A 24084-nucleotide genomic window follows, 5' to 3' on the forward strand; every position below is an offset into this window, starting at 1 on the left:
CTCTCCCCACAATATGTATTTATTGGATTGCTTTTCTCCCAACTGTGAACGTGGACGCCATTACTTGTGTTTTCACTTAACATGGGAATCTGACTTTACACTTTATCCCTATTGTAATCCACGTTAGGTTCGTTTCACCCGTTCTAGGCTGTCAGGTGCTTTGGGATCCCAAGAGCCACGTAATAGTTTAGTGCTCTTGTGTGCTCTGGAAATGAGATGGGCTTGCCTCTGGGCCTCACCCAGCCACGGATAAAATATGAAGACAGAAGGCCAAGGGCTAATCCTCTAAGCAACCACACTCCTCGAAGAGCCAGGGCATTTAAGAGAGAAAACTGGTCTCTGTGGCCAAAAGGACAGTGTGGATAGCATGTATGTGCGTTATTAGCATTGCCTATAATTCAAAGGGCCACTTTTGTTTTAATGTTTATTTTTGAGAGCGAGAGACAGAGTGTGAACGGGGGAGGGGCAGAGAGAGAGGGAGACCCAGAATCCAAAGCAGGCTCCAGGCTCCGAGCTGTCGGGCTCACAGAGCCCGACGCGGGGCTCGAACTCACAGACCGCCACGTCATGACCTGAGCCGAAGTCGGACGCTTCATCGACTGAGCACTCCAGGCGCCTCCAAAGGGCCACTTTTAAGAATCTAAGGGAGGCAGCTTTTACTCAAACCAGGCAGCCAAAACGACTGCTAGCACGGATGCTGGTCGGGCCCCTCCCTGCAGAATGAGGGTTAAGTCACTCCGCACATGCTCTGTGATGCCTCAGGCCCCTCCACCCATGCAGAACAGGAAGGAGGTCAGTGTGGAACGAACTGGGTCTGCAGAGGGCTTTCGTGAGGACAGTAGCTTTGGAGAAAGCCGGGTTTGACCGGCATCCGCCCAGCCCCTCATGCGCCCCCCCCACCCCCACCCCCAGAGACCAGTCCCACCGCACAACAGCAGACACCTGGTCCTCACTTACTTCTACAGGCGACTGCGGATCCTGGACAAATCATCAGTAATGCCCTTATCAATTTTCTCAGAATGACGCTTCCTTCTGGCCTTCTACGTTAGAAGCTACTATTTATATTCCTCGCTGGCAAACCGTAAAAATATCAAGTCATTGTGTATACTTAGGCTATACATGCTGAAATAGGACAACTGATGTATTTCTCTGGAATTCTGGCAACTACGTAAAAATGGGATTGCACGAGCTTGACCCCTAGACTATTGTGCTCTAGAACTGTTAAGATTTAGAATCACACAGAAGTGACTTCATCCTTAATCCTCACACCCTCTTTCAAAAGAACCTTTAATTAATAAGGTGGGTCAGTGACTCAACTCTCCGCATGAATGTGTCAAAAAGGAGATGACCCAGGAGGCTGATAGCCTGATGCCAGCCAACTTGGGATTTTTCTACTAAAAAAAAAAAAAAAAAAACACAGAGAGGGAGAAAATGTAAGCTTGAAGAAAAATAGATAATGGGGAGTAATTTAGTAAATTAGTCTCAAATGCGAGAAAATTGTCACTGCTTCCCTCTCCTTGGAAAGTTTCCAAACTTATGATCGCCTGGGCCAAACTAGAAGAAAAACAAAGTCCGCGCTGAACACACATTTCGGTTTTCCCCGAGTCAGGGGAGAAACCCCCGCCCCGCCCCCCAGTGAGTAAAATGAAGAAGATTTTCATATCCACTCCTGCAACTTAAGTTGCCTTCTCTTTTCCGTAAAGTCAAGTGCAAGGGAGCAGAAGCTCTGTCTTTGTCTTTGTCACCAATCCTTTATTGAAACTGGCAACTGACACACTTTATAACAGAACAACAAAAATAATGTTCAATATGTACAGCCTTTGCGACAGACTATTTGACTATACACAAGGCAGAGTGATAACACAATCTAATCTCCGTAATAACCTGTGCACAGAAAGACACCCAGCAGACAGCATGTGGACGCATACAGTGGAATGACATCACGGGTCCAGTGAAACTCCCGCCTAATACAAAACGTACTCCTCTATTGCAAACGACGGCTTTCTAAACACCCAGAGCGTTTCAGTAGTAGTCTACCCCGAGTCCGAGGCGGAGATCTGGTGTGTGGCTATGAGTCTCTTCAGTGACACCACCTCTGCAGACAAGTTTGCTATCATCCCCTGCTTCAGAAACAAATTCTCCGGGTCAGAGACTTGGTAACCGCCGTCCTTCATGTCTACAACTCCCGTTTTGAAGCTGTTCTGAGTTTTGCCGTTCAGTTCTTTTTGATGCCAGTGTTCCGATTTGAGAGACCAATCCTGGATGTTAGTCACCTGCACTGAGAAAGGGGGGAGGGAAGAGTGTACCATAGTCGGGGCGCTATGCTTCTCCAGTTCGAAATGCCTCTTCGGCGTCCCGTCCACGGGCGAGGACGGCTTTTGCGTGGCCTCAAACTCGTGATCGAAGGCTTCGACTTTGATCTGCATGGCTTTGGCTTTGATGCGAAGCTTGTGCGGCAAGGCCGAGGAGTTCACTTCCGGAACTTTCACCACGGTGGCGTGCACGCGCTGAAGCTCCACGGGAGAGTGGATGGGGCCCTTGGGGACCTGCTGCTCGTCTTCTCCATCCGAGGACTTCCCCACCGCGCCGTCCTCGGTCTCCGACGTCCTGGGGGAGTTGCTGGAGGACCGGGCGGCCTGCAGCAGAGGCGGGGAGTGGGAGTAGCCGGGGAAGGCGGTCCCCATGAGGTTCCGGTACACGGAGGCCCGGTAGGCGCCCCGCTCGTCGCCGGGCTCCCTGGCGTAGCTCTCCAGCTCCACCGGCTCCTGCTTGATGGCCTGGAACTTGCCGTCGGGGCTCCCGCAGCCACCCCGCGCGGCCCCGTCCTGCGCGTGTTCCAGCGAGGACACCTCGGAGACGTCGGGCAGGGAGGCCTGCGGGGAGTGCTTGATGACCGAGATGCAGCCGCTCGTCACCATCGCGGGCTCGTGCTCGTCCGCGAAGGGGCCGGCGCTGGACTTGGCCGCCTGGTAGTCTTGAAAGTACACAGCCGTGGAGTGGCTGAGCTTCTGGATCTCCTGCGCGTACGCCGCAGAGCTGATCAGGCCAAACTTCAGCTTGAGGGAGAGCAGCTCGGCCTTCAGGGTGGCGTTCTCCTCGCCCAGCGCGATCAGCTTGTTCTCCAGGACCAGGTCGTTGAGCCGCCGCTTCTCGCGGGAGCGCTTGGCCGCTTCGTTGTTCTTGCGCCGCTTTTCCCAGTACATGGCGTCCTTCTTGTCGTCGGGGATGAACTCCCGCTTCCGCCGGCACGCCGAGGACTTGCTCTTCCCCGCGCTGCCCTCGCCCAGCAGCAGCTCCTCGCCGGCCGTCAGCTCCTCGGAGACGTCGGCCAGGCCCGGGCCGAGCACCGTCATCTTGTCCGCGCCGCTCCCGGCGTCCAGGGACGCCTGCTCCTTCTTCACGGTCTGCATCTTCCGCAGCTGCATCCGACTCACGCGCGCGCGATTCCCCGCGACTCACCGCCTGCGCTCTGACGGCGGCGGCGGCGGAAGAGCCATCAACAGGCTTCCTCCTCCCGGTCCGCGCGGCGAGACGGGTCTCTCCGGCTCGGCGGTCGGTCCCCGGGGCGACCTGCAACACAGCGAAGGAAGAGTCACCCGTCTGGCAAACGCGTATCGCCCACCGCGCACCGGGAACCGCGCTACGCACGCAGGGCCCACGGGTCTGCTCTGCGCCAGACCCAGCTCTCTCCCCGGGGCGCCTGGGGGCCCAGTCGGTTGGGCGTCCGACTTCGGCTCGGGTCGCGATCTCGCGGTTCGCGGGTTCGAGCCCCGCGTCGGGCTCCGTGCTGACGGCTCGGGGCCTGGAGCCCGCTTCGGATTCTGTGCCTCCCCCTCTCTCTCTCTCTCTCTCTCTCTGCCCCTCCCTCGCTCATACTCCGTCTCTCTCTCTCTCAAAAATAAATATTAAAAAAAAAAAAAGACACAGCTCTTTCCTCCAAAGAGTCTGCCATCCAGAAAAGGAAATAGGTAAGTAGTACAGGACAGGTCCCCCCGCTCCCTGGGACCTCTCAGCAGAGTGCCACGTGGCCCAGGAAGAGGGGTGCAGCAACGCGCGTGCCCAGGGAGAAACAGAGGCAGGCTGTTTCAGCAGCAGAAGTGTGGGGCCGGCGCGCAGACATGGGGCCTCCCAGGAGGGAAGGACAGATGGCCCCTGGGGGGGTTAAGTTTTTGGTGCTCCTGAATAATTTCAGATGACATCTCTATTATCACCGCAAGGCAAGCAAGACCACCGCTTTCTTCCAAGGAACCTTCCCAGGTGAGCTCCGATATCCGGAAACAAATTCTGCAATCACACGGAACAAAATATATAACGGGTGTCAAATCTGTTTCCGTGAAAATGAAAACAGAAGCCACCCAAACCGACTGACTTGAAGTTGTCTCGACCTGACTCTCAACGGGGACACACCCCTGACTGCCTGCTGGGCTCGTGTCCACAGCTCATTGTGCCAGGTGGCCCAGGATTCCTCCCAACGAAGCCGCCTCTCCTGGTACATCTGCGCTCCACCATTAGATAGATATGTTCTTTTTTTCTGGTTCCTTCGAATTGATTCGTCAAACCTCCACTTTAGATTGAAGCATCCTAAGTGCTTTTTTTTTTATTTTTGGTCCCGAAAAGTCTGCCACAATAGATTTCATTTAGACAGTAGTTTGGGACGAAAATAAACAGTTACTATTCAAAGGGTTTTTTTTTTTTTTTTAAGTACAGTGCATTCCTGAAACTTGAAGTTATTTTAAACCTAGAGAATATAATTATGGAAAGAATTTCTTTCCACTTTACTAATGAGTTTCAAACAAAATATATGAAAAAAAAATAAACCCTCCAAAATAGAACCATCAGCTGGCTTCCTTTTCCACTGATGAGATATTTGTAATCTGAATTTGGCTTGACATGAGGTAATAAACCCATACTAGGTTCCAGTAACAATCTTTTTGTGGTGGTTTTTGGATCTGTGTTTCTAGACGGGGCTTCTCTGCCTAATTTCCCAGTAGGCAATACTTTCATAAAGGAGATATGGAGAGACAACCGTTCATTCAGCACTATCTGTATGGCACGCTCCCTTGCCACATTAAAAACCTTGACTGTTCTTGCTTACGTCACTCTCTCTTTCTTGTACATAGTATTGTGATGACTAATGAAATGAAGTCTAATTTTATCAGCTGGAAAAGCCTGCCAGCTTCTTGTGTCTTTTCCAGAAGGAACAGAAGAAATGATGTAATGATTTCAGGATCATAAAGAAGGTTTACTGCCATGTTTTGTTTTTTGGTTTATTTTATTTTATTTTATTTTATTTTATTTTATTTATTTATTTTTTTTGTCCATCAAACTGAGCCAACATGCAAACGGTCGGCTGCGATGTAGTGAAACCCGTGATTAAGAATACCAGGTTTCTGTTTGTTTTTGATAATACGGCGTTAGAGGGAACAAAGGCACGGAGTGTGCGCAGTGGGCAGGGATGTTGTAGAAAGGGAAATCTTTTCTGGTTATCTCTTCGCAGAACAACACTGCTTTCTGTAGTTCCGCTCAGGTTTCATCTTCTGACGTGCAAACCCACGTTGCCTCTACATACTGGGTGGGCTCTTCCCTGCTACGAGAGACTTCTGATCCCCAGCTCGGTTAGGTCTCTACCAAGTGTGGAGGCAAAGAGTCAGAGTTCCAGCAGCAGGGGACAAGTGCATCGATCTTTTCTGGGGAGCCCTTCAAATTGCTACGAGATCCTCAGGTCCTACTGGTGTTTTGTTTTGTTTGGAGCCATCATATAGTTCCTTTCAAGGATATCTTTTTTCCACTGGAGAGTCACTCTCTGTGCATTTAAAAAAGTTTTCTTTTAATGTTTATTATTTATTTTTGAGAGAGAGGTAGAGAGACAGGGTGTGAGCAGGGGAGGGGCAGAGAGAGAGAGACACAGAATCTGAAGCAGGCTTCAGGCTCCCAGCTGTCAGCACAGAGACCCACATGGGACTTGAACTCATGGACCAGGAAATCATGACCTGAATGGAAGTCGGATGCTCAACCGACTGAGCCCCGCCCCCAGGTGCCCCTTTCCCATGCATTTTAAAATGTGTCCCTTGTTGTTTTTTTGTTTTTGTTTTTGTTTTAAAAGAAGTCACATTCCTTTTACATGTGCCTCCCCAATGAGTTTTCACAGCTAGGCTTTTGAAATGCCACACCTTTCTGTCTTCGTTACTCTTCCTAAACTTGTCCTTATTTCATTGTTTCCAATCTTCCAGTGGGTTGGGACGTTTTCAGCCTCCTGGTCCAAAGGCTGCCCATGCCATGAGTGTGGGTGAGTGGGGCAGGCAGCCCTCACTGTGGGAAGGACACTGTCCCACCTCCGTTTAATGCAAGTACCCCCCCCCCGCCTTGTTTTAACTTCTCTTTCACCCCCCGCTTCTCACCGTCTACGTGCTTGATGTCCACTCTGTCATCTCTACAACTTTGTCGGCACGTTCAACACCTACAGAAACGCTCATTTCTTTTTACTTAATCTTCTTCTGATTTGAGATGTACTACGTGTACTAGAATCTGGGCATCTCCCCTCATCTGCAAGTATAAATTGTCTCTCTGACTCCATTGGCAAATGACCGCCTGCTACCTTAGAGTACTTTCTGCAGTATTTTTTACCGAATAACCTTGCAGTGTTGGAAAGAGTTGATCATAAGTGTGAGAAAACGCAGGGGCGCCTGGGTGGCTCAGTCGGTTAAGTGTCCGACTCCAGCTCAGGTCATGATCTCGGGGCTCGTGAGTTCAAGCTCTGGGGCTCTGTGCTGACAGCTTGGAGCCCGGAGCCTGCTTCGGATTCTGTGCCTCCCTCTCTCTCTGCCCCTCCCCCACTCATGCTCTGTCTCTCTCTCTCTCTCTCTCTCTCTCCCTCTCTCTCCCTCTCAAAGTATACATTAAAAAAAATTTTTTTTATTAAGTGTGAGATAATGCAGACAGAGGTGCTGATGTTGTATACCGTATCTCAATACAGGTTTGTTGTATGTGTCCAAATCCTCTGCAAAATTTTTCAGGGTCCAAAGTAGTACCTTTGTATCCTAGCAACAAAGTGAATGTATAGGTGCCCAACATTTGATTGACAGTCACTCACCTGCCTTGTCTAAGAAAGTTTTGTATCTAAACAACTTTCTCATGTTTTTTTTCACTGAAGATGATTATGTAAATCCTAAAAAAAAGACATCTTACTTATTCCCAGAGAGCTTCTCTTTTTCATTAACTGATTTATTCGGCACACACGGAGCACCAACTGTGTGGACCAGGCACGGAGCCAGACTGGAGGGAGGGGAAAAACAAACTCTCAAGAATCAAGGAGCTCCTCGTCTCCCGAGGGGTGCCATGACCGCGGGGGGCCTGGTGCACACAGCACATCATTTCTAGCGTTTTTTTTTCTTGGTAGGGTGGTGATAACACGAGCCACCGTGACAGGTGCCACCGACTAAACTACGCAGCAGGCACCAGGAGCCTCTCATATTTCTGTTACCCTCACAATGACCATTTTCAGAAGAGAAAACAAAGGCTCAGAGAAGTTAAGTGACTTGCCCAGTGTCCCACAGCTATTAAGTAGCAGGGCTCAGCCCAGATGCGGGTCCTGTTCCCCCACCAGCACCCTCTCCGACACCTGCACGGGGCCGCTCTGTGCACCTACGGTTCCTTTTCTGCGTCACTCCCACTCTTGAGTCATACACACCCGTTTGCTGAGTTACGCTGGGGGCAGAAAGCCACTGTTAGATGCTGCCAGAACTTCCTTTAAGACAACAAAGGTACCCCCGGGAACTTTTCTCCAGCTTCTTTGGAGTTGTTTCCTATCTGGAGAGTATTTCACGAATTGAGAAAACATTCTAAACTTTCATCTCTGCTAAAAGGTTAATCTCCTGGCCTCCCTATAGGCTAACATAGGGAAAAAGAAAAATTATCGTAGGGGCATTGTCGCCTATGAGGTTTTTTGTTTTGGGGGTTTTTTTGGTACTAAACCAAAGTGTGTCCGTTTTCAACATGGAGGGGAGGCGCGTAGTTAGAACACAGAGAGACTGAGTGACTTTCCTAAGGTCACACAGCACTGAAGGGCAGAGGCGGGCCTTAGACTGTCTTTATGCCCCTGGATGATGAGTGTAAAGGATGCTCGACTACGAGCCGTCTAGCACATCAGCACACATGCTCAGCTAATGGTTTCATTTCAACCTCCACTGTTTTCCCTCAGGACTGACTGAACACCGACTTGGCCTCTGCTTCGTGTTTTCAGACCGCCACGAGCGTGCACCTAGATTTCCTTTCTCTAGTGACTGCCCCCAGCTGCCAGTTCTGTGACACTCGCAGGCCCGGAGCGGTCAGCTTCAACACACCCACCGGGTAATCGGCCTGCTGCATGAAAACACGAGTGAAAAGGGACACTGAAGGGCAGGAGACGCCGCATTGCAGTTGACACACACCGTCCCATCCCTGGGACGAACGTGCCGTCTCTAGTTAAGGCTTCTTAACATCACACTATCCACTATGGGCGGGAGTTCTGTTTTGTGAACGCAGAGTTTCAACGTCTGTTCCAGTCAGGTGACCTAAACGTTGTTTTAAATTAAGACGAAAGTCTGGTTGAAGAAATTCTCCAAAAGAATAAAAGTTCCCAACGTGAAGTTCTGCACCTCATGCTTCCTCAAGGAGTGACATCTTCACCCATGTTTACCATGACAGACCTGTACCTTCCCTGGTCCCCAGCACACCTGTCAGAAAAAATCATAGATGGGACGCCTGGGGGCTCCGTCCGGTAAGCATCCAACTCTTGATTTCAGCTCTGGTTGATGATCTCCCAGTGCGTGGGATCGAGCCCCGCGTCGGGCTCAGGTCAGTGATCTCCCAGTGCGTGGGATCGAGCCCCGCGTCGGGCTCAGGTCAATGATCTCCCAGTGCGTGGGATCGAGCCCCGCGTCGCGCTCAGGTCAGTGATCTCCCAGTGCGTGGGATCGAGCCCCGCGTGGGGCTCAGGTCAGTGATCTCCCAGTGCGTGGGATCGAGCCCCGCGTCGCGCTCAGGTCAATGATCTCCCAGTGTGTGGGATCGAGCCCTGCGTTGAACGGGCACTTCTGACCTCGCAGAGCCTGCTTGGGGTTCTCTCTCCCTCTCTTTCTGCCCCTCTCCCCCACTCTCTTTCTCTCTCTCAAAATGAATACATAGACTTAAAAAAGAAAAGGAGAATCACGGTTGACAATTCAAGCTCTTTACAAAACGAGAAGGAAAATTTTGTTTCAAGCATCTAAAATCTTAACAGTAGTGTGGCCACTACGATCAACCGCGACACATTTTGTCATTAATGATCTCTTTAAAGGGAAAGTCTTACTGCAAACTGCTTGCATTAAACATCTTGACTTAAGAATTCTGTCAATGCAAGATAAAATACTATTTAATGGGCTCCCCATTTCGGAAGCATTTTTTATAGAATTACCTCATTTTCCTGCACTCTCTGGATGTGCCATGTACTCCCTCAGAGTTGTAGCAGAGATGACATTAAAGAAAAAAATTATTTCATGTTAAATTGTAAACGGTCTCTCCACGAAGCAGACAGCTGCTTGTTTTTAAGAGGAGTGCCATTTCAGTGAAAAAGTAAATGAATAAAGCTAACCAATTCACAGCCCTTTAAACTGTTAAAACTAGCAACACGTGAACCTTCATTTCTTGCTGTGGGTGGGATAGAGTCCAGGACATGATTGTTTCAATAAAATGCTTTACTTCTTTCCCTGGCCAAGAATAAAATCCAGTACTTAAGAGCAGAGATAGAACAGGAAAAGAATACACACATGCAATCACAGGGTGGGGGGGCCAAGGGGGGGGCGGGGAGAACTCAGGAGGCATTGAACTTGCAAGGGGATTTGCTAATCCGGCTGAAAACAAAAGGCTTTTTTTTTTTTTTTTGTAAAGTAATCTCCATAACCAACATGGGATCTCAGGACCCCGAGATCAAGAGTTGTATGCTCTACTGACTGAACCACCCAGGCTCCCCAAAGACTTTTTTAAAAAAGATATTTATTTACTTTTAATTATTTTTAATGTTTATTTATTCTTGAGAGACAGAGAGAGAGAGAAAAAAACAGAGTATAAGCAGGGGAGGGGCAGAGAGAGAGGGAGACACAGAATCCAAAGCAGGCTCCAGGCTCTGAGCGGTCAGCACAGAGCAGGACGCGGGGCTCGAACTCACAAACTGCGAGATCATGACCTCAGCTGAAGTCGGATGCTCAACGGATTGAGCCACCCAGGCGCCGCATCGCTTTTTTTTTTTTTTTTTTAATAAAACTGTGTTAAGCCTTTCTAATTGCCAATGAAGTGCCTCCCATTCAATAATACAATTCTGTCTCTAGTAACACAGGCTTGAACCCTAACATTAGAGAGAAGTGTGTACTTGACCCAGATACAGGCACACACATAAAGTGATTCTCACACTTCGCCAAAATCTGTCCTATCATAGCAACAAATTAACCTACTTTTTCTATTTGGGCGCCTCTGTAAATAAATGTGTCAAAACCTGATGGAGTTTACGAGTTTTTTACCATACGTGGAAATATTTCAAGTTGCTTGCTCTCTCATCCTCAACAAAGGACTACTTAAAAATCAGATTTAATCGGAATAAATAGGACAGTGCTGCATTTTGTGATAGCAGAGCTGAAATATGAAATAGTACAGCTTGACACTCTTATAAAAGAAGACGTGTTTGTAGCTTAGCGCACAATAGAAATACTCCGAAGACCGTGTGCAGAGATGCTAACATGTACAAACAACCGAACGGCCTGGGGAAATACAGACCAAAGGCTCTCACTGAAGAGGGAGAGGAATCTGGGGGGCGGGGGGGGGGGGAGGGCAGGGAGTGGAATGGCAGAACATTTTTCAAAAGCCGCAGTCACTTCGAAAGGGGGACATTCCTTTCCTTGATACTTCCAAAGATAATGGATGGGTCCAACGAGTAATCTGAAATCCTAAGGGACACCGGCAATCGGCAATCGCGAGGTAACCCCCTTATAGGAAATTCTGCCACGGGCAGGCCACCGCAGAGCACGTGCGGGATGAATAATGATAGCAGAGAAAGTTCTTGAATGTCTGGGATCACACTGAAGTTCTCCTCAGCTTGACTTGTCGATTTCTTCTGTTTAATTTCACTTTCTTTGACAGTGGGCAAGATGATTACAGAGTTAGGGCAGATTTTTTTTTTTTTAAGTGTTTCGGTGTTTACCTGAAGGCTATTTAATTGCAGTTTCGGATTCTTTTTAAGAGTTAACTGATAAAAGACACCATGTTCTGATAACCAAGAGCCTTCTAATACAAAGATCATTCTGACTCCAAAGAAACTGAGTCCTCAAAACAGATTATTATGATGAATGGCATCTAGAAAATCCCTACTAAACTTTCTTATCATAAAAACAAGCATAAACTCTCTAATTAAAACCGTATGAAAAACAGCAATTTTTTTGAAGCAGTATTTTTTTTTTTTTTAACTACAGGAAAAGTATCTGCAAAGAAATTTGAGAGGTAATTGGGGGTAGTGGTAATACAGATTCATTTTGAAACTGAAAAGCTCTTATGTAATGTCTGTGATCAAAGGTCAACATCTTTCGACATTCTCCACGAGTCCGATCTGGATAAAAATCAACTCAAATATAATTTAGGAAAATAACAGGATATCAAACAATGTGTTAATGCTGTGAAATACTGGCATACCTTGCAAAACCCAGAAATGCATATTAAAGGAAACTTCAATTACATTGTTTCTGTCATATTTTGAACCGAATCCCAAGTTGCTCTCATTCCCTCAATACAAATTAAAAATAAACAACTCCTCACAGCATCACTGCCATCTGGATTACAATGGAAATAATGAAGTATGTGTGATTTTAGCTCGGGTAAAAATAAAGCCGAGGCAATATGACTGCACCTTTTCCATTCCATGCTCCGATCACGTTCACGTCTCGGAACTGACTATGGACCAAGGCAAGGTCAACTAGAAATATCCACCGGGCTGGTGAGTCAGGCAGTTGCTCAACACGGGTAAGCGCCCTAACAAAGGGTTTTTAATTTTCAGGTTGTTGCATCACACCGATGTTATAATTGCCCTTCGCAAAGATAAGCCCTTAACACAGAAAAGGAAATTGTTTCAAAAGCTGCAGTGAGCTTGCACTCATGCTCTGGGGAGGGGGAGAGACAGCCCGTTTTCGGGCCGGTGGTCGGGCTCTGTGCCTCCAGTCCCTCACCTATAAACTGGGGACGGTGACGGAACACAGCACAGTGGCCAGGCACACGCAGGGCTAGGGTCTAGGGAGGATGCTCGTAATTTCGTTTCTGAAGAATGAGCAGCATCGAGGCAACGAGGGTGATGAGTCCCAGGCTGTGTCAGCCTCTCGTGATTCTTAGGGAAGCACTGCCCCATGTCGATCGGACGAAATCTTCTCCTAATTAATCAAAAGGGCTGAACGTGACCGGCTTCACGGAGCACGGCCTCAGTTTCCAACCACCCAGGCTGCAGCCCAGTCCTTCCCAGACGTGTCATCTGTGGGGTCCCACGAGCCGCGGCTGGTCTCGGGCCATACGAGTTCACAAGTGGATGATCCAGGCCAAGGAAAACCGTCACAGAGAGGTGAAGGGAACTGGAAAAGGCCGCGCTGGGTGGCACTCTTTACATCATTCCTGCCCTCCCCCCATCGCACCCCTGTGTTCCTTCTAACACTTCCCCCAAAATATTAACCCAGTGACTTGGGTGGTTGTACAGTACGTCAAGAACTCCCTTCAAACTTAAATCACCGTGGAACGCAATGGCACAGTTTTGGTGGGGGGGGGGGGGCGGTTGTTAGAACAAGAACATATTCCAAGAAGGATCTTCACTTACAGGCTTAACTCGAACTTCCATCCTTACTATCACTGGACAGAGACTTAGGCAGAGGAAAAAAATCAAGGTGAGCGTCTTTATTAAAAAACAAAACAACCCGGTTTCTGGTCAACTACACGACGAAAGCTGTGCTCCTCACTACTACCCAGCTGGACAGGTTGTGTGTGCTCGGTTTACCGGGGACACCAGTGGAGATCCCAGCACCTCCCAAACCACAGGTTGGGGCTTGGACCCGGCTCTTCGGGGCCTGCGCTCTTAGTGCTTCGCCAAAGCTGGCCCCGACCGATTGACAGTGGCCTTGGAGCTCAGGAGAGAAACCGACTGGGGGCAGGGATGCGGCACGTGACCCCCCAGAAGAAACTTTCCAACGGAGTGGACTGCCGGCGAACACCTGTGATGTGGTCGTGGCTTCACTGCGAACCAGTTGAGCTCACTCTCTTGAAGTCTCTACGCCAGGATGAAAGTACTGTAGTCTTACAGTAGGACGGCGGCGTCTACGTGGGCGTTTTGATTTCTACTTTATTTTGAACTCGGGGGATTCAAGTTCTTTCTACTCTAGCCTTTGACCGCAAGAAGTAAAGGTTCAAAAAAAAAAAAAAAAAAGAAAGAAAGAAAGAAAGAAAAATGCATCCACTCGACTAGCCACAGTCAAGCTGGGGCGCTCCTTCCCATCGCCACCGTCAATGCTGGAGCGCCCCCACCCCCAGTGCCTGTGGTCTGTTGACATTTGGAGGTTTTCTCGGTCTTTCTCACTTCACCAATCCAGAAGCACTTGGCTCCGGCTCCAAAATACAATGAAGCTGCAGGAACAAAGGTGTCCGCGGTGCTCAGCAGCTCACCGGGGAAGAGCAGGAGGCAGGCCGCCAGAGCTGCCCCGCGGCCCGCCTGGCCTCTCCTCGCGCCTCGCCCCGGGTGCCTCTCGCTCCTCCCCAGCTCCCCTCCCCACCCTCCCCGGCTCCTCTCCGCTCCCCTCCCTCCGCCCGGCGAAGCCTGGGCGCACCCGCACTCCGCGGCCCAGGTCCCCCCGCGCCCCCAGCGCGGCGCCTCACCGGGACCCGCCCCCACCGGGTGGGCGGCGCAGCGGGGCCTCGGCTCTGCCAGGACCCCCTCGCCAGAACAAAGGAATGTGGGGAGGGGGCGCGGAGGCGCGCAGGCCGCAGAGCGGCTCCCGCCCAAGCGCCGCCTCGGGCGCTCCGGGGTCCCGACCCTAGCCTCCCACGCGCCACCCCCGCATCCTAGCCCCCAGCCCCGGTCCCCCGCGGGCCCGCAGGCGGGAGGGGCGCGCCCCTGGAAGTCGCGATCGGAAGGTGGCGCTACGCGGTCCCCAGCAGGCCCGGGGCTCCCAGGCCAACCTCCAAAGTAGGTCGGGGTCTGACACCGGGGCGGGGGTGGGGGGTGGGGTGCTGGAGCGCTATCAGCTTCTTGGAAAGCAACTGCAATTATCTGGGGTAATGTAATTTATTCCGGGGATGAATCTCTGTAACGCGCCCCCCCCCAAAAAAAAACCCCAAACCCTGCTCTTTAATTATTTAAATGTTACGTCAGGGAAAAAAAATCTGACATAGACACCACCATATAAATATATTCACACATAATTACACTACGTCAGAGTGCCGGAGGAAATTTAAAATCTGGGGACATTATATATTCATATATCCTCACTCGAATAAAAACTAGGGTATCTACACGAAAATGCAATCTACTAACCTATATCTGTTTCCCATAAATCATATCTGGTCTGGAGGGGGGAAAAAAAACACGATGTGAAATAAATACTTGTGACCTCATTCGCTGTTGTTATTTACAAAAGCCAGGGCCAGAGATGACGCTTGGCCATCCCCTGCTGTTCCCAGGGAACACAGCACTTTCCTAAAGTGTCCTTTATAAAGATAAATGGGAACCAGCATCCAGCAAATCACCGCGCTCGGCGAAATGCCTTCCTAAAAATACAATCTTATCAAAGGTCTCCGAAGGCGTGAAGTTGAAACTACAGCAAATGGCCTTGAACTTGTATTTGCACACAGCCCTGGAGAAAACACCAGAAATAGCATTGCGAGGCCACAATTGTTAAAATGTGATAGGGCTAAATTTAGAAGAACGCTCATTTCATTTAGGGCAAAAGACACACATTCAGCGGCGGGAGCTAACGCAATGCCTTACCCGGTTGTCTACTTCCCTGTTTAAAATATCCTCAAAAAAAAAAAAAAAAACTGTGACAGTGACATTTTAAAGGCTGACATTGTCCTACTTTCTTTGTAGCAAGATTATAAAATCACGTAATTAGCTCCCGCTTCCTATGCTGACTGCCAGCAAATTCGGCAGTTACATAATGCAACATTTCCAGGAAACTATTATGTGATCTGTCTTGTCGTGTCTGAAAAAGCAATGACAATAAGGTGAGAAACAGGGCTGATGGAGTGGAACGCATTAAAAGCACGGAGGTACGGAGGTCAAGACCACAATGGTTCGCCCCAGATTTAAACATAATAGCTCGCAACACCTACGGGGCAAACCCCGGGAGTATCCAAGATCAGAATACAACCCGAGGGGTTCTTCGCGTTTTGTAGGAGGCGTGTGTACAAAATCTCCGTCTTTATCCGGGACGTGCCAATAACGACCTCCTGTCCAACGCCGCGCCACAATTTCCAAATCATCGCACACGTACGCGCACATTCCCACATCAGCCCCGTAACCCGAGCCAATATTTCACCGTGGGCAGATTATGCAATCCGGGCAAGGACGAATCCTACAACCTTCTCGGGCGCTGGTAAGACACGCTGACGACAAACGGGCTGGAAGACGTCCGTGCAGACACAGCCCCCGACACAAACAGACGCGGCGCACGCATTCTCCGAATGCCGTCACGGTTCACGCGAGCTGCGCTCTTTCCCAGCAAGAAGATCAAGGCTCGTCCCATTTACTCGGCACCCCCCTCCGCCCCCCCCCCCCCACCCTCCGCACACACCCCCGCCGCCAGACCCGCAGAAGGGACGAGAAAGGAGGCAGCGAGCGCTGCCCTCCCCGCTCGAGATGGCTCAGCCTCCCCGGCGCGCCTCTCCACCAAAACATCAATTTTCCTGAAATCAGGAGACATTATGCAACAGCGGCGCGGGGGGGAGAGCCAGCCGGCCCGGACTACGTGCCGGCGCCAGGGCGCTGCAATCAAAGCGGCCACCTTCAGGTGGCGAGTCCCCTCCCGGCAAAGCAGCAAAAGTTTATGTCATGAACGCCCCGCGCACACTCGCCGCCGCCGGCCAGCCCCGCGCGCAGCCCGGGCCGCGCGCCCCCGGCAGCGGGCGGGGAGCTGGGGAGCCGGGGCGCGGGGCGCCGGGCCCGGCCGGCGGTGGGCGGAGCGCTTACCGTGTTCCTGCTCCCGGGACGGCGAGCGCCCGGGCGGCGGGGCGGGCGGGAGCGCGGGGGGGGGCGGGGGGCCCGGGGCGCGCGGGGCGCGGGCCGGGGCTCCGGGGCGGCGGGCGGGCGGCGGCGAGGGCGCGGCGCGGGAGGCGGGCGGCGCGCCGGGTCCGCGGGCGCCGTGGCCGCGCCGGGAGATGTGTGTTAGTAGGTCAGTTCCGAGCGCCGCGCTACGTCGCCGCCCGCCAGCCTCGCGGTGACGGGCGGCCGCGGCCCCAATCGCCGCGCCCGCACCCGCCCCCGGCCCGCCGCCAATGGCCGCGGCCGGCGGGGGCGGGCTCTCCGCGGCCCCGCCCCCTCCCGGCCCGCCCCCACCCCCTCCCCTCCCCTCCTCTTCTCTCCCCTCCCCTCCCCGCGCCCGCTCCCCCGCCCCGCCGCCCGCGTCCCTCCCCGGGCCGGGGCCAGCGCCCCCGCCACCGCCACCGCCCGAGCGCCCGCGAGGACCCGCGCCCCGCGCCCGGCTCCGGGGCTGCGCCACGGCCGGCGCTTCAGGGGAGGGGGGGTGGGGCCGAGCTGGGGAGGGGCCCGCCCAGCCGTCCAGCTCTCCCACCGCTGCCTGCGCCCCCCGGCGATCCGCGCTCACTCACAGCGGCGCTTTTTGTCTCCCCGAGCACGCAGCGGCCCGGCTACCTGTTGCCCACCCAGCACCGGGCCGGGGGGCCGCGGGCGTGGCGCGGACCGCCGCCCGCCCCTCCCCGCACACCCCCGGGAGGACCCCTCCTCCTGGGGGCGGGTGGGGAGGGGCGGGCGGCGCTGGCGAGCCGCCAGCGCTCGGGGCGGGCCGCCGCGGGGAGGGGGGGCCGCCGGCCGGCCGGAGCCCCGCGGGGGCGCTGCGTAGGCGGCGGCGACCGTGCCCCCGCGCGTCTCTCCCGGGAGCGCGACGGCCCGCGGCCGGGAGAGAAAGCGCCGCGCGCAGACACCGCCCCCTGCGCAATTAGGGCGCAGATGACGGAGGCGAAGTTGTTGCGTAAGACGCCTGGGGAACGAGGCTCGCCGAGGTCCGGCTGCCCTCGGCCGCGCCGAGTGGCGGCCGACGCGGGTGCGCCCTGCCGGCTGGCGGGCCGGCGTGCGCCGCTGGGGCCGGGCGCGGCCGCGCGGGGAGTCTTCCTGTGATCCCGGCGCCGGCGGCTCGTTCGGGGCATGTCTGCCCCTAATCGGACGCGGTCGTCTTCTCCCCCAGATTCCCGGGCCACGTAAGAGACGCGAGGAAATGGGGGAAATGGCACCTCGCGGCGCGTTCCCCAGGCGTCGCGCTAAGGGCTGTAAAGGCACGTGGCACACACACACACAGCGCGTCTACAGAATGAGAGAGAGACAGAGACAGAGAGAGCGTCTGCCTTTGCGAAGGGAGCCATATTCCTTACAGCGGCGCACAGACTTGCCCAAATACGGGATGTGGCAGGTGGGGAAGGACCTCAGGCCCTACTTGGACTAGGCGGGAGCTGGGCTGAATGCCTTCGGTGACTTGCCATTCTTTTCCCTAGGACACATTTCTTCAAGAAGAAAAATTTGAACCAAACCCCAAAGTAAAGAAAGAGAAGAGTAGACTGAACCCCCAGCCCCACCCCGCCACCAGGCTAACATCACTGGTGCCCATCATCAAGCGTAAATCTGCTTGATAAGTTGTCTCTTCTACCTTCCCCGTTCTCCTATTACACAGTTACAAACACCCAAAGGGTGACGCTGAAACATGCGTATCACTTATCACTTGGTATTTGGAAAGCCTCACATTTCAAACTATTCTCCAAGGACAATGTTGTGGTTCAGAACACATGCTTGTTCCCAACTCCTCTGGTAAAGTGTACGTTTACCAACAAGGCCCTGACTATTTAGACATGCAAAGTGGGTTTTAACATCTTCCCCAGATCCTCTGCCCAGGGGGCTCACCAATTCAAGAAGCTCTTGGGTCTGTGGCTTTTGGGTCTGTCCCCTCGAGTCGACGTTCACTCCAAAGAGTTGACTCCGCCGATGAAAATGAGTCTTGATTTTGGTTTGTCATTTCCACTTTTCTCATTTGTTATTACGCCGTTCCTTTTTCCAAACCCGCGCAATGCCCATTAGGGTTTGCAAACCTCCCTTAGATGAAAGTAAAACCAAATCCCGACGCCAGTTGCCTTCTCTGGGTTAGAAGCGTGCTGGTTCCTAGAAATCCAGAGCCACTCTACATTACCTCCGCTCCCCCACACCTACAGCACGTTCTCCACGTTGTTCTGCTTTTTGAATAATTGCATAGACTCCCAAAGCTGTCGTAGAAAGGGTGGTAAATGGTCTTAGTAGACAACGTGAAATTCAAGAAAGGTAGAAAACGTGCTTGGAGTCACCCAGAAATGATGGGGGTGGGGATTTCTCTGAACTTGGAAACTGGTTCTTTATGCCGAATTTTGAAACCTGAGGCTCCTTTCATTACTTGGGGGTACTTCTAGATTGTGCCTGTATCATTTACGCGCATCAGTTTTGGTCCCCACCCTACTTGGAAATCAGATGAAGTGTAAAAGATGTCTGAGATACCAGCTTAGAAAATAACTCTTTAGCTCCTCCTGGTGATTGGGAAACCGCTGAACAATACGCAGAGGGCTCTGTCCTCATTACCCAAGAGGTGGTGTGTCCAACAGGGGCTAGAACTTTCACCGAATCGGCAGGCACTTGCAGGTGAACACAAGTAAACGGAGCATAAAACCTGAGACGTTGGAAACAAATTGCCGCAGGTGGGAGGCTTCTAGGAAGACGTCAGCATGGGCCTGACTGTGGAACAGGGCTGTGACCAGGTCTCTGGGAGGAGAAGGAAGACAGTTCTGGTTGAAGTCTGAGGTCAAAACTTCCTTATTCTCCGGCTCTCTCGGAACTTGGGGTGGGGGGGGGTCCCGGGGGGAGGAGGCAGGGTCTGTGATAGGGGCTGCGGGCAGCAGACCGTTGACCACACTCAGCCATATCTGATTACGCTCCCAATATCCTTTGTGGTTGAGCCAATACAAGGAGAGCAGAATGACCACGAATGTGGCCTCTCCTTCCTAAGATGGAAAACTCCTTTGTGGAACATTCCAGCCAGACGATACCTAAGGGGCCACGTGTGTCCAGAGGTCCTTTCTCGGGGCCTCTTCGGGCACAGGTGGCTGCAACCTCAGACACCTAGTGAGAATTCAGTTAGGTGCATGTGGCCCGTGGCAGCCAGAGAGCCACAAATTGCGTTTCAGCTCTCGTGGGTTGTTGTGGCACAGGACAACTACAGGGGCCCCAGGCTCCAGTTTTTCAAAAGCAAGTGGACATTTAGATTTTTTTTTTTTTTTTTTTGGCAAAATACCCTGATTTTTCCAGTGTTGTGAGGCCGCTGGTTAAAAAAAGAAAAGATCCTGTGGCTTGGCGGGCTGGAGACCGGACAGGCTGTGCCCTCTGACCGAGAGGTTCCGTGGAGATGCCCAGGGAAGGCGCCATCGGAGGCTGGAAGGCAGGCTCCCCGCCGGGTGACCCGGCTTGGACAGCTCCCGTGTGTCCGTTCTAGATCCTGAGCTCTGGATTTCTTTGCAGGAAACCTTCCGTTGCTTAAAACCCTTTGGCCACCACCGGGGCCCCAGAGCCCAGGGCCACAGCCTTCCCACCGTGCTATGCCTCCTGAGGGTCTGGTGCCCACTTTTTTAACCCTCACGAACACAAGGGAAAACCACTTCTAGGAATTCGTAAGTTCTAGTTTTATTTTGTTTCCAGGTTGGGGTTTAAATAGGGAGCTAGCGTGGCACCGATTGGCATGGCTCGTCACCCGCAGGAGGCCTGCCCACACCCGTCGGTATGCAATTTATGCTGGTATTTTGCTTTGACCTAATGAGTCATTGAATGTTTAGGCAGAAACTTCCTGGAATGGTATTTCTTTCTTTCATGCTCTTTGCTTTCTTTCATTTCTCTTTGCTTTCTCTGTACGCTTGATGCAATTTCCAATCACTGGGCTCACTCCTGTGCCTTCTTTTTCCACCTGCTCCTGTGTGTTGACTTTTCTTCTTCTTGTGTATTTTCTTCTCACTTACCCGATGCATTCTTAGTTTTCCCATCGGCCTTTCCCCAATCATCGAGTCCTCACGACTCTTCTGGATTCCTTCCTCTACCAAGCTCCCACCTCCCCTTCCTGCCCCCCACCCCCGCCCATATCCCAGCCACAACCCAGACATTGCGAGGGTTTAAAATTTCCACACCGCCTTCCCCAGCTCCTGCCACATGGTTCCATCGGCAGGCATTCCATTAGCATGCTTGGCCTTATTATTCAAAAACTAGTTTTCGTGGGAAATTGGGTAACAGAAGATAGCCAAATGACACTCCCCGTAGAAGCACAGGCTTTAAAGTATGAGAAGTTGAAACGTTTCCTGTTAAATGACTGTTGCTCAAGCTAAGAAAGAAATTAGATCTCCACACGGACTACATGGCTTCGCCAGACAAAAGCAGCTGATGGCCTGAATACATTTCAAAGCATTTCCAGAAGACCCAGCAAAAGGCCAGAAAGAGGTGGTTTTGCAAAAGAAGATGTTGCAAGTACAGCATCACAAAAACCGAAACGCGTCTTTAAATTTGGCCGCCACCGACGGCCTTCGTTTCAGCTAGCATGTTCGTTCATTCAGATTAAATGGCATATGTGAGCCAAGGTGTCAAAATAAAAGAAACTCACAAAAAGGCGGGTGGCAGGGGGAGATACACTAAAAATGGTCAAGACTTCAGAAGGGGCCAACTATGTTCATTGCAAAATCTAGAGTGATGGGGCAAGGCCTGTGGTAGCTGCTAGCTGGCCACGGGGACACGGCAGGGTGACCAGAGTGTGAAATATAAAATTGTGAAATGTGTTCTAACAAAAAAGCATTTTACTAAGAATTAGAGGTGACACACCCACACTGCGAGGCAGCTCCAGTCCCCGAGGCAGACCTTATCTAGACATTTCTGTGAAGTCCTGCACAGGGCATCCGTTGGAAAGAGCCATGGGGGCAACCCAGGAGGCTGGGGTTCTCGTGCGTTCGTTACCACCGCCGCCGCCGCCCCGACTCACGAAGGGAATCGTTTCATCTGTCTGGACTTCATTTCTTCATCGGAGCCCCATGGGAGCTGAGGCAGACCCCGCAGGGTTGCCCTGGGGTGATTCTTCAGAAACAGCCGCGCAGAAAAAGAAAGCTGCAAATTTGGCATTTACAGAGAAGCAGGTCCCGGTTAAAGCCGGCTCACCCATAACCCTCGCCCTGCCTAATTACAACACGCGGGGAGGAAATTACACCGTGAAATGCACACGGACGGCCCGAGAGACAGAAATGGTCTTCCCTCGGGGTGGTTTATTTCAGCAAGAGACGAAAATGAACGCTATCAGTTTGGTAAGTGCACTAAGAAGCCCGGAAATTGGGTGCCTGACCGCATTTCTGGTCTTCTGAGAAACTTCCAGACTCTGAGCGCCTGAGCAGAAGTGCCTAAGATTATTGTTCAGCTCCTGCGTGTGATGATCATCTCAGGCAGGCCACGCACCTGTGTGGAGGGCTGCCACGTAGGTATGCCGTCCGGATGCCGCCAAAGCAGAGTCTCAGGCGGTCGTCACCCAGGCAAATGGGCGGGAGAGCCCGGGGGAGGAGGAGGCCATGGTGTGTTCACATCCCAGCTTCGCTGCTCACGAGTTCTGCAGACAGGACAAGTTACCTCCCTTAACTTCTCTCTGCCTCCGTTTCCCCTTCCGGCAACCATTGATAATAATGGCGCCAATCTCAGGACGTCTGGGTGGCTCAGTGTTTTGAGCACCCGACTCTTGATTTCGGCTCAGGTCAGGATCTCACGGGTTGTGAGTTGGAGCCCCACATCAGGCTCTGTGCTGGCAGTGCAGAGCCTGCTTGGGATTCTCTCCCTCTCTCTCTCTCCCTATCCCTCTCTCCCTCCCTCTCTCTCTGTCTCTCTCTTTCTCAAAATAAATAAATAAATTTAAGAAATAATGACATCCGTCTCAACAAGTTGTTCCAAGGTTAAGATGAGCTAAGAGCTACTAACTGCTCGGGAAAGCACCTGAGCTGAGACAGTGAGTTGTGTTCGGTATTATTATCAACCCAATGAAAAATCAACCCGCACGAGGGAAACAATATCATTAACCCAAAGAGTGGGCGTGGGTGTCGTTGGGTGTGTGTGCCTGAGTGTGTGTCCCTGTGAATTGATGTGGACAATGAATTGCGTCACGGTGTCAGTGCGATAGACCCAGTGAGTGCTTAGGTCTCCAAGAAAGCACAGCAGAGGTAGCTGGGGACAAAAGTTCAGTGTGTGAGGTTCTGTGGTGAGAGAGAGCAGGTGGGAAGGCTGACCAGGCCGCAGGACTCCGCGCAGCCGCACCAGCAAGGCTTACGCGTTATTCAGGCAGGGAGGAGCATGGCTGCTTTGGGGAACGTGGTCTGCAGAAGCGACATGCTGTTTTCAACGTGTTTTTATGCCAAATGTCACACGTGAAGCATCAGCGTGGGGGAAGTGGCTGAAGGCCTGGACCCCTGGTCTAGATGACCCTAGGACACCCGTATTAGATGACCCTAGGACCCCCGTTCTAGATGACCCTAGGACCCCCGTATTAGATGACCCTAGGGCCCCCATACTAGATGACCCTAGCACCCCCGTTCTAGATGACCCTAGGACCCCCGTACAAGATGACCCTAGCACCCCCATTCTAGATGACCCTAGGACCCCCGTACTAGATGACCCTAGGACCCCCGTTCTAGATGACCCTAGGACCCCCGTTCTAGATGACCCTAGGACCCCCATATTAGATGACCCTAGGGCCCCCATACTAGATGACCCTAGGACCCCCGTATTAGATGACCCTAGGACCCCCGTACAAGATGACCCTAGCACCCCCGTTCTAGATGACCCCAGGATCCCCGTACAAGATGACCTTAGCACCCCCGTTCTAGATGACCCTAGCACCCCCGTTCTAGATGACCCTAGGACCCCCGTTCTAGATGACCCTAGGACCCCCGTTCTAGATGACCCTAGGACCCCCGTACTAGATGACCCTAGGACCCCCGTACTAGATGACCCTAGGATCCCCATACTAGATGACCCTAGGACCCCCATTCTAGATGACCCTAGGACCCCCATATTAGATGACCCTAGGGCTCCCGTACTAGATGACCCTAGGATCCCCGTACAAGATGACCCTAGCACCCCCGTTCTAGATGACCCTAGGACCCCCGTACTAGATGACCCTAGGACCCCCGTACTAGATGACCCTAGCACCCCTGTTCTAGATGACCCTAGCACCCCTGTTCTAGATGACCCTAGGTAAGTCACCCGAGACTCTGGCGCCTCAGTTTTTCCATCTGGGAAATAGTACAACGGTGATATTGTATGTAACTGCAGTGTTGTTTAGAGGGTAGGAGTGAGCTGACCTATGGAAAGCACTGGCCACTAGGCCCTGCTCAGGACAGAAGCTTCCCTTCAGGTCAGAGAACTTCAAGATAAGTTTCTTGCTGTGGTCTTCTCGTCTACACGCTGGCTTTCTGGCCCCAGAGTAGCAGAGGCCCTCAGGCCTCAATCAGGCCTCCTCGGCTCTCAGATAGCCAGACCTGGCTGTGGTTCTGAAGGAGACAGACCCACGGAGGACGTTTTGCTCAGGGCCACACAGCAGAAGCAGCAAGCTGGGAGGGGGGAGCCGGACGAACTCAGATGGGGGAAAACGGAACCCGGTTACTCACACAGGTATGAAGAGCTGAGGTGGGGGGGCATGGGAAGGCAAGAACGTGGAGGACGACGTGGTCCCAGAGGACGGGCCTCCCCAAGCCATTGCCAGTGGGCAGGAAGGGGGCAGAGACACACGGGGCGGGGCCAGGTGAGCATGG

The 24084-nt window shown here is 52.4% G+C and overlaps 1 protein-coding gene and 1 long non-coding RNA gene across 4 annotated transcripts in view; one reads left to right on the forward strand and one right to left on the reverse strand.

Annotated features, from left to right (window-relative positions):
* The window catches only part of LOC122475242, a 47313-nt gene extending 38689 nt beyond the window's left edge, over positions 1 to 8624 (forward strand). Inside the window, exon 3 of the long non-coding RNA XR_006295126.1 lies at positions 8198 to 8624. This is a non-coding gene — a long non-coding RNA (uncharacterized LOC122475242). The remainder of the gene's footprint in view (positions 1 to 8197) is intronic.
* On the reverse strand, positions 1732 to 16966 carry NFIL3 (nuclear factor, interleukin 3 regulated). 3 transcript variants are annotated; one of them, XM_043567025.1, is made up of 2 exons: positions 16852 to 16966; positions 1732 to 3570 (listed from the first exon to the last, which is right to left on the reverse strand). In XM_043567025.1, exon 2 carries the CDS (start codon positions 3423 to 3425, stop codon positions 2034 to 2036), a length of 1392 nt encoding a protein of 463 aa, XP_043422960.1. In that variant the 5' UTR covers positions 3426 to 3570; positions 16852 to 16966; the 3' UTR covers positions 1732 to 2033. The 3 variants fall into 3 exon arrangements, with proteins under 3 accessions (XP_043422960.1, XP_043422959.1, XP_043422961.1); XM_043567024.1 differs by lacking the exon at positions 16852 to 16966 and adding an exon at positions 16214 to 16312; XM_043567026.1 differs by lacking the exon at positions 16852 to 16966 and adding an exon at positions 15607 to 15780.
* Positions 16967 to 24084: the final 7118 nt, after the last annotated feature.

This window comes from Prionailurus bengalensis, chromosome D4, assembly GCF_016509475.1.
Source record: "Prionailurus bengalensis isolate Pbe53 chromosome D4, Fcat_Pben_1.1_paternal_pri, whole genome shotgun sequence".
Taxonomy (NCBI): Eukaryota; Metazoa; Chordata; class Mammalia; order Carnivora; family Felidae; genus Prionailurus; species Prionailurus bengalensis.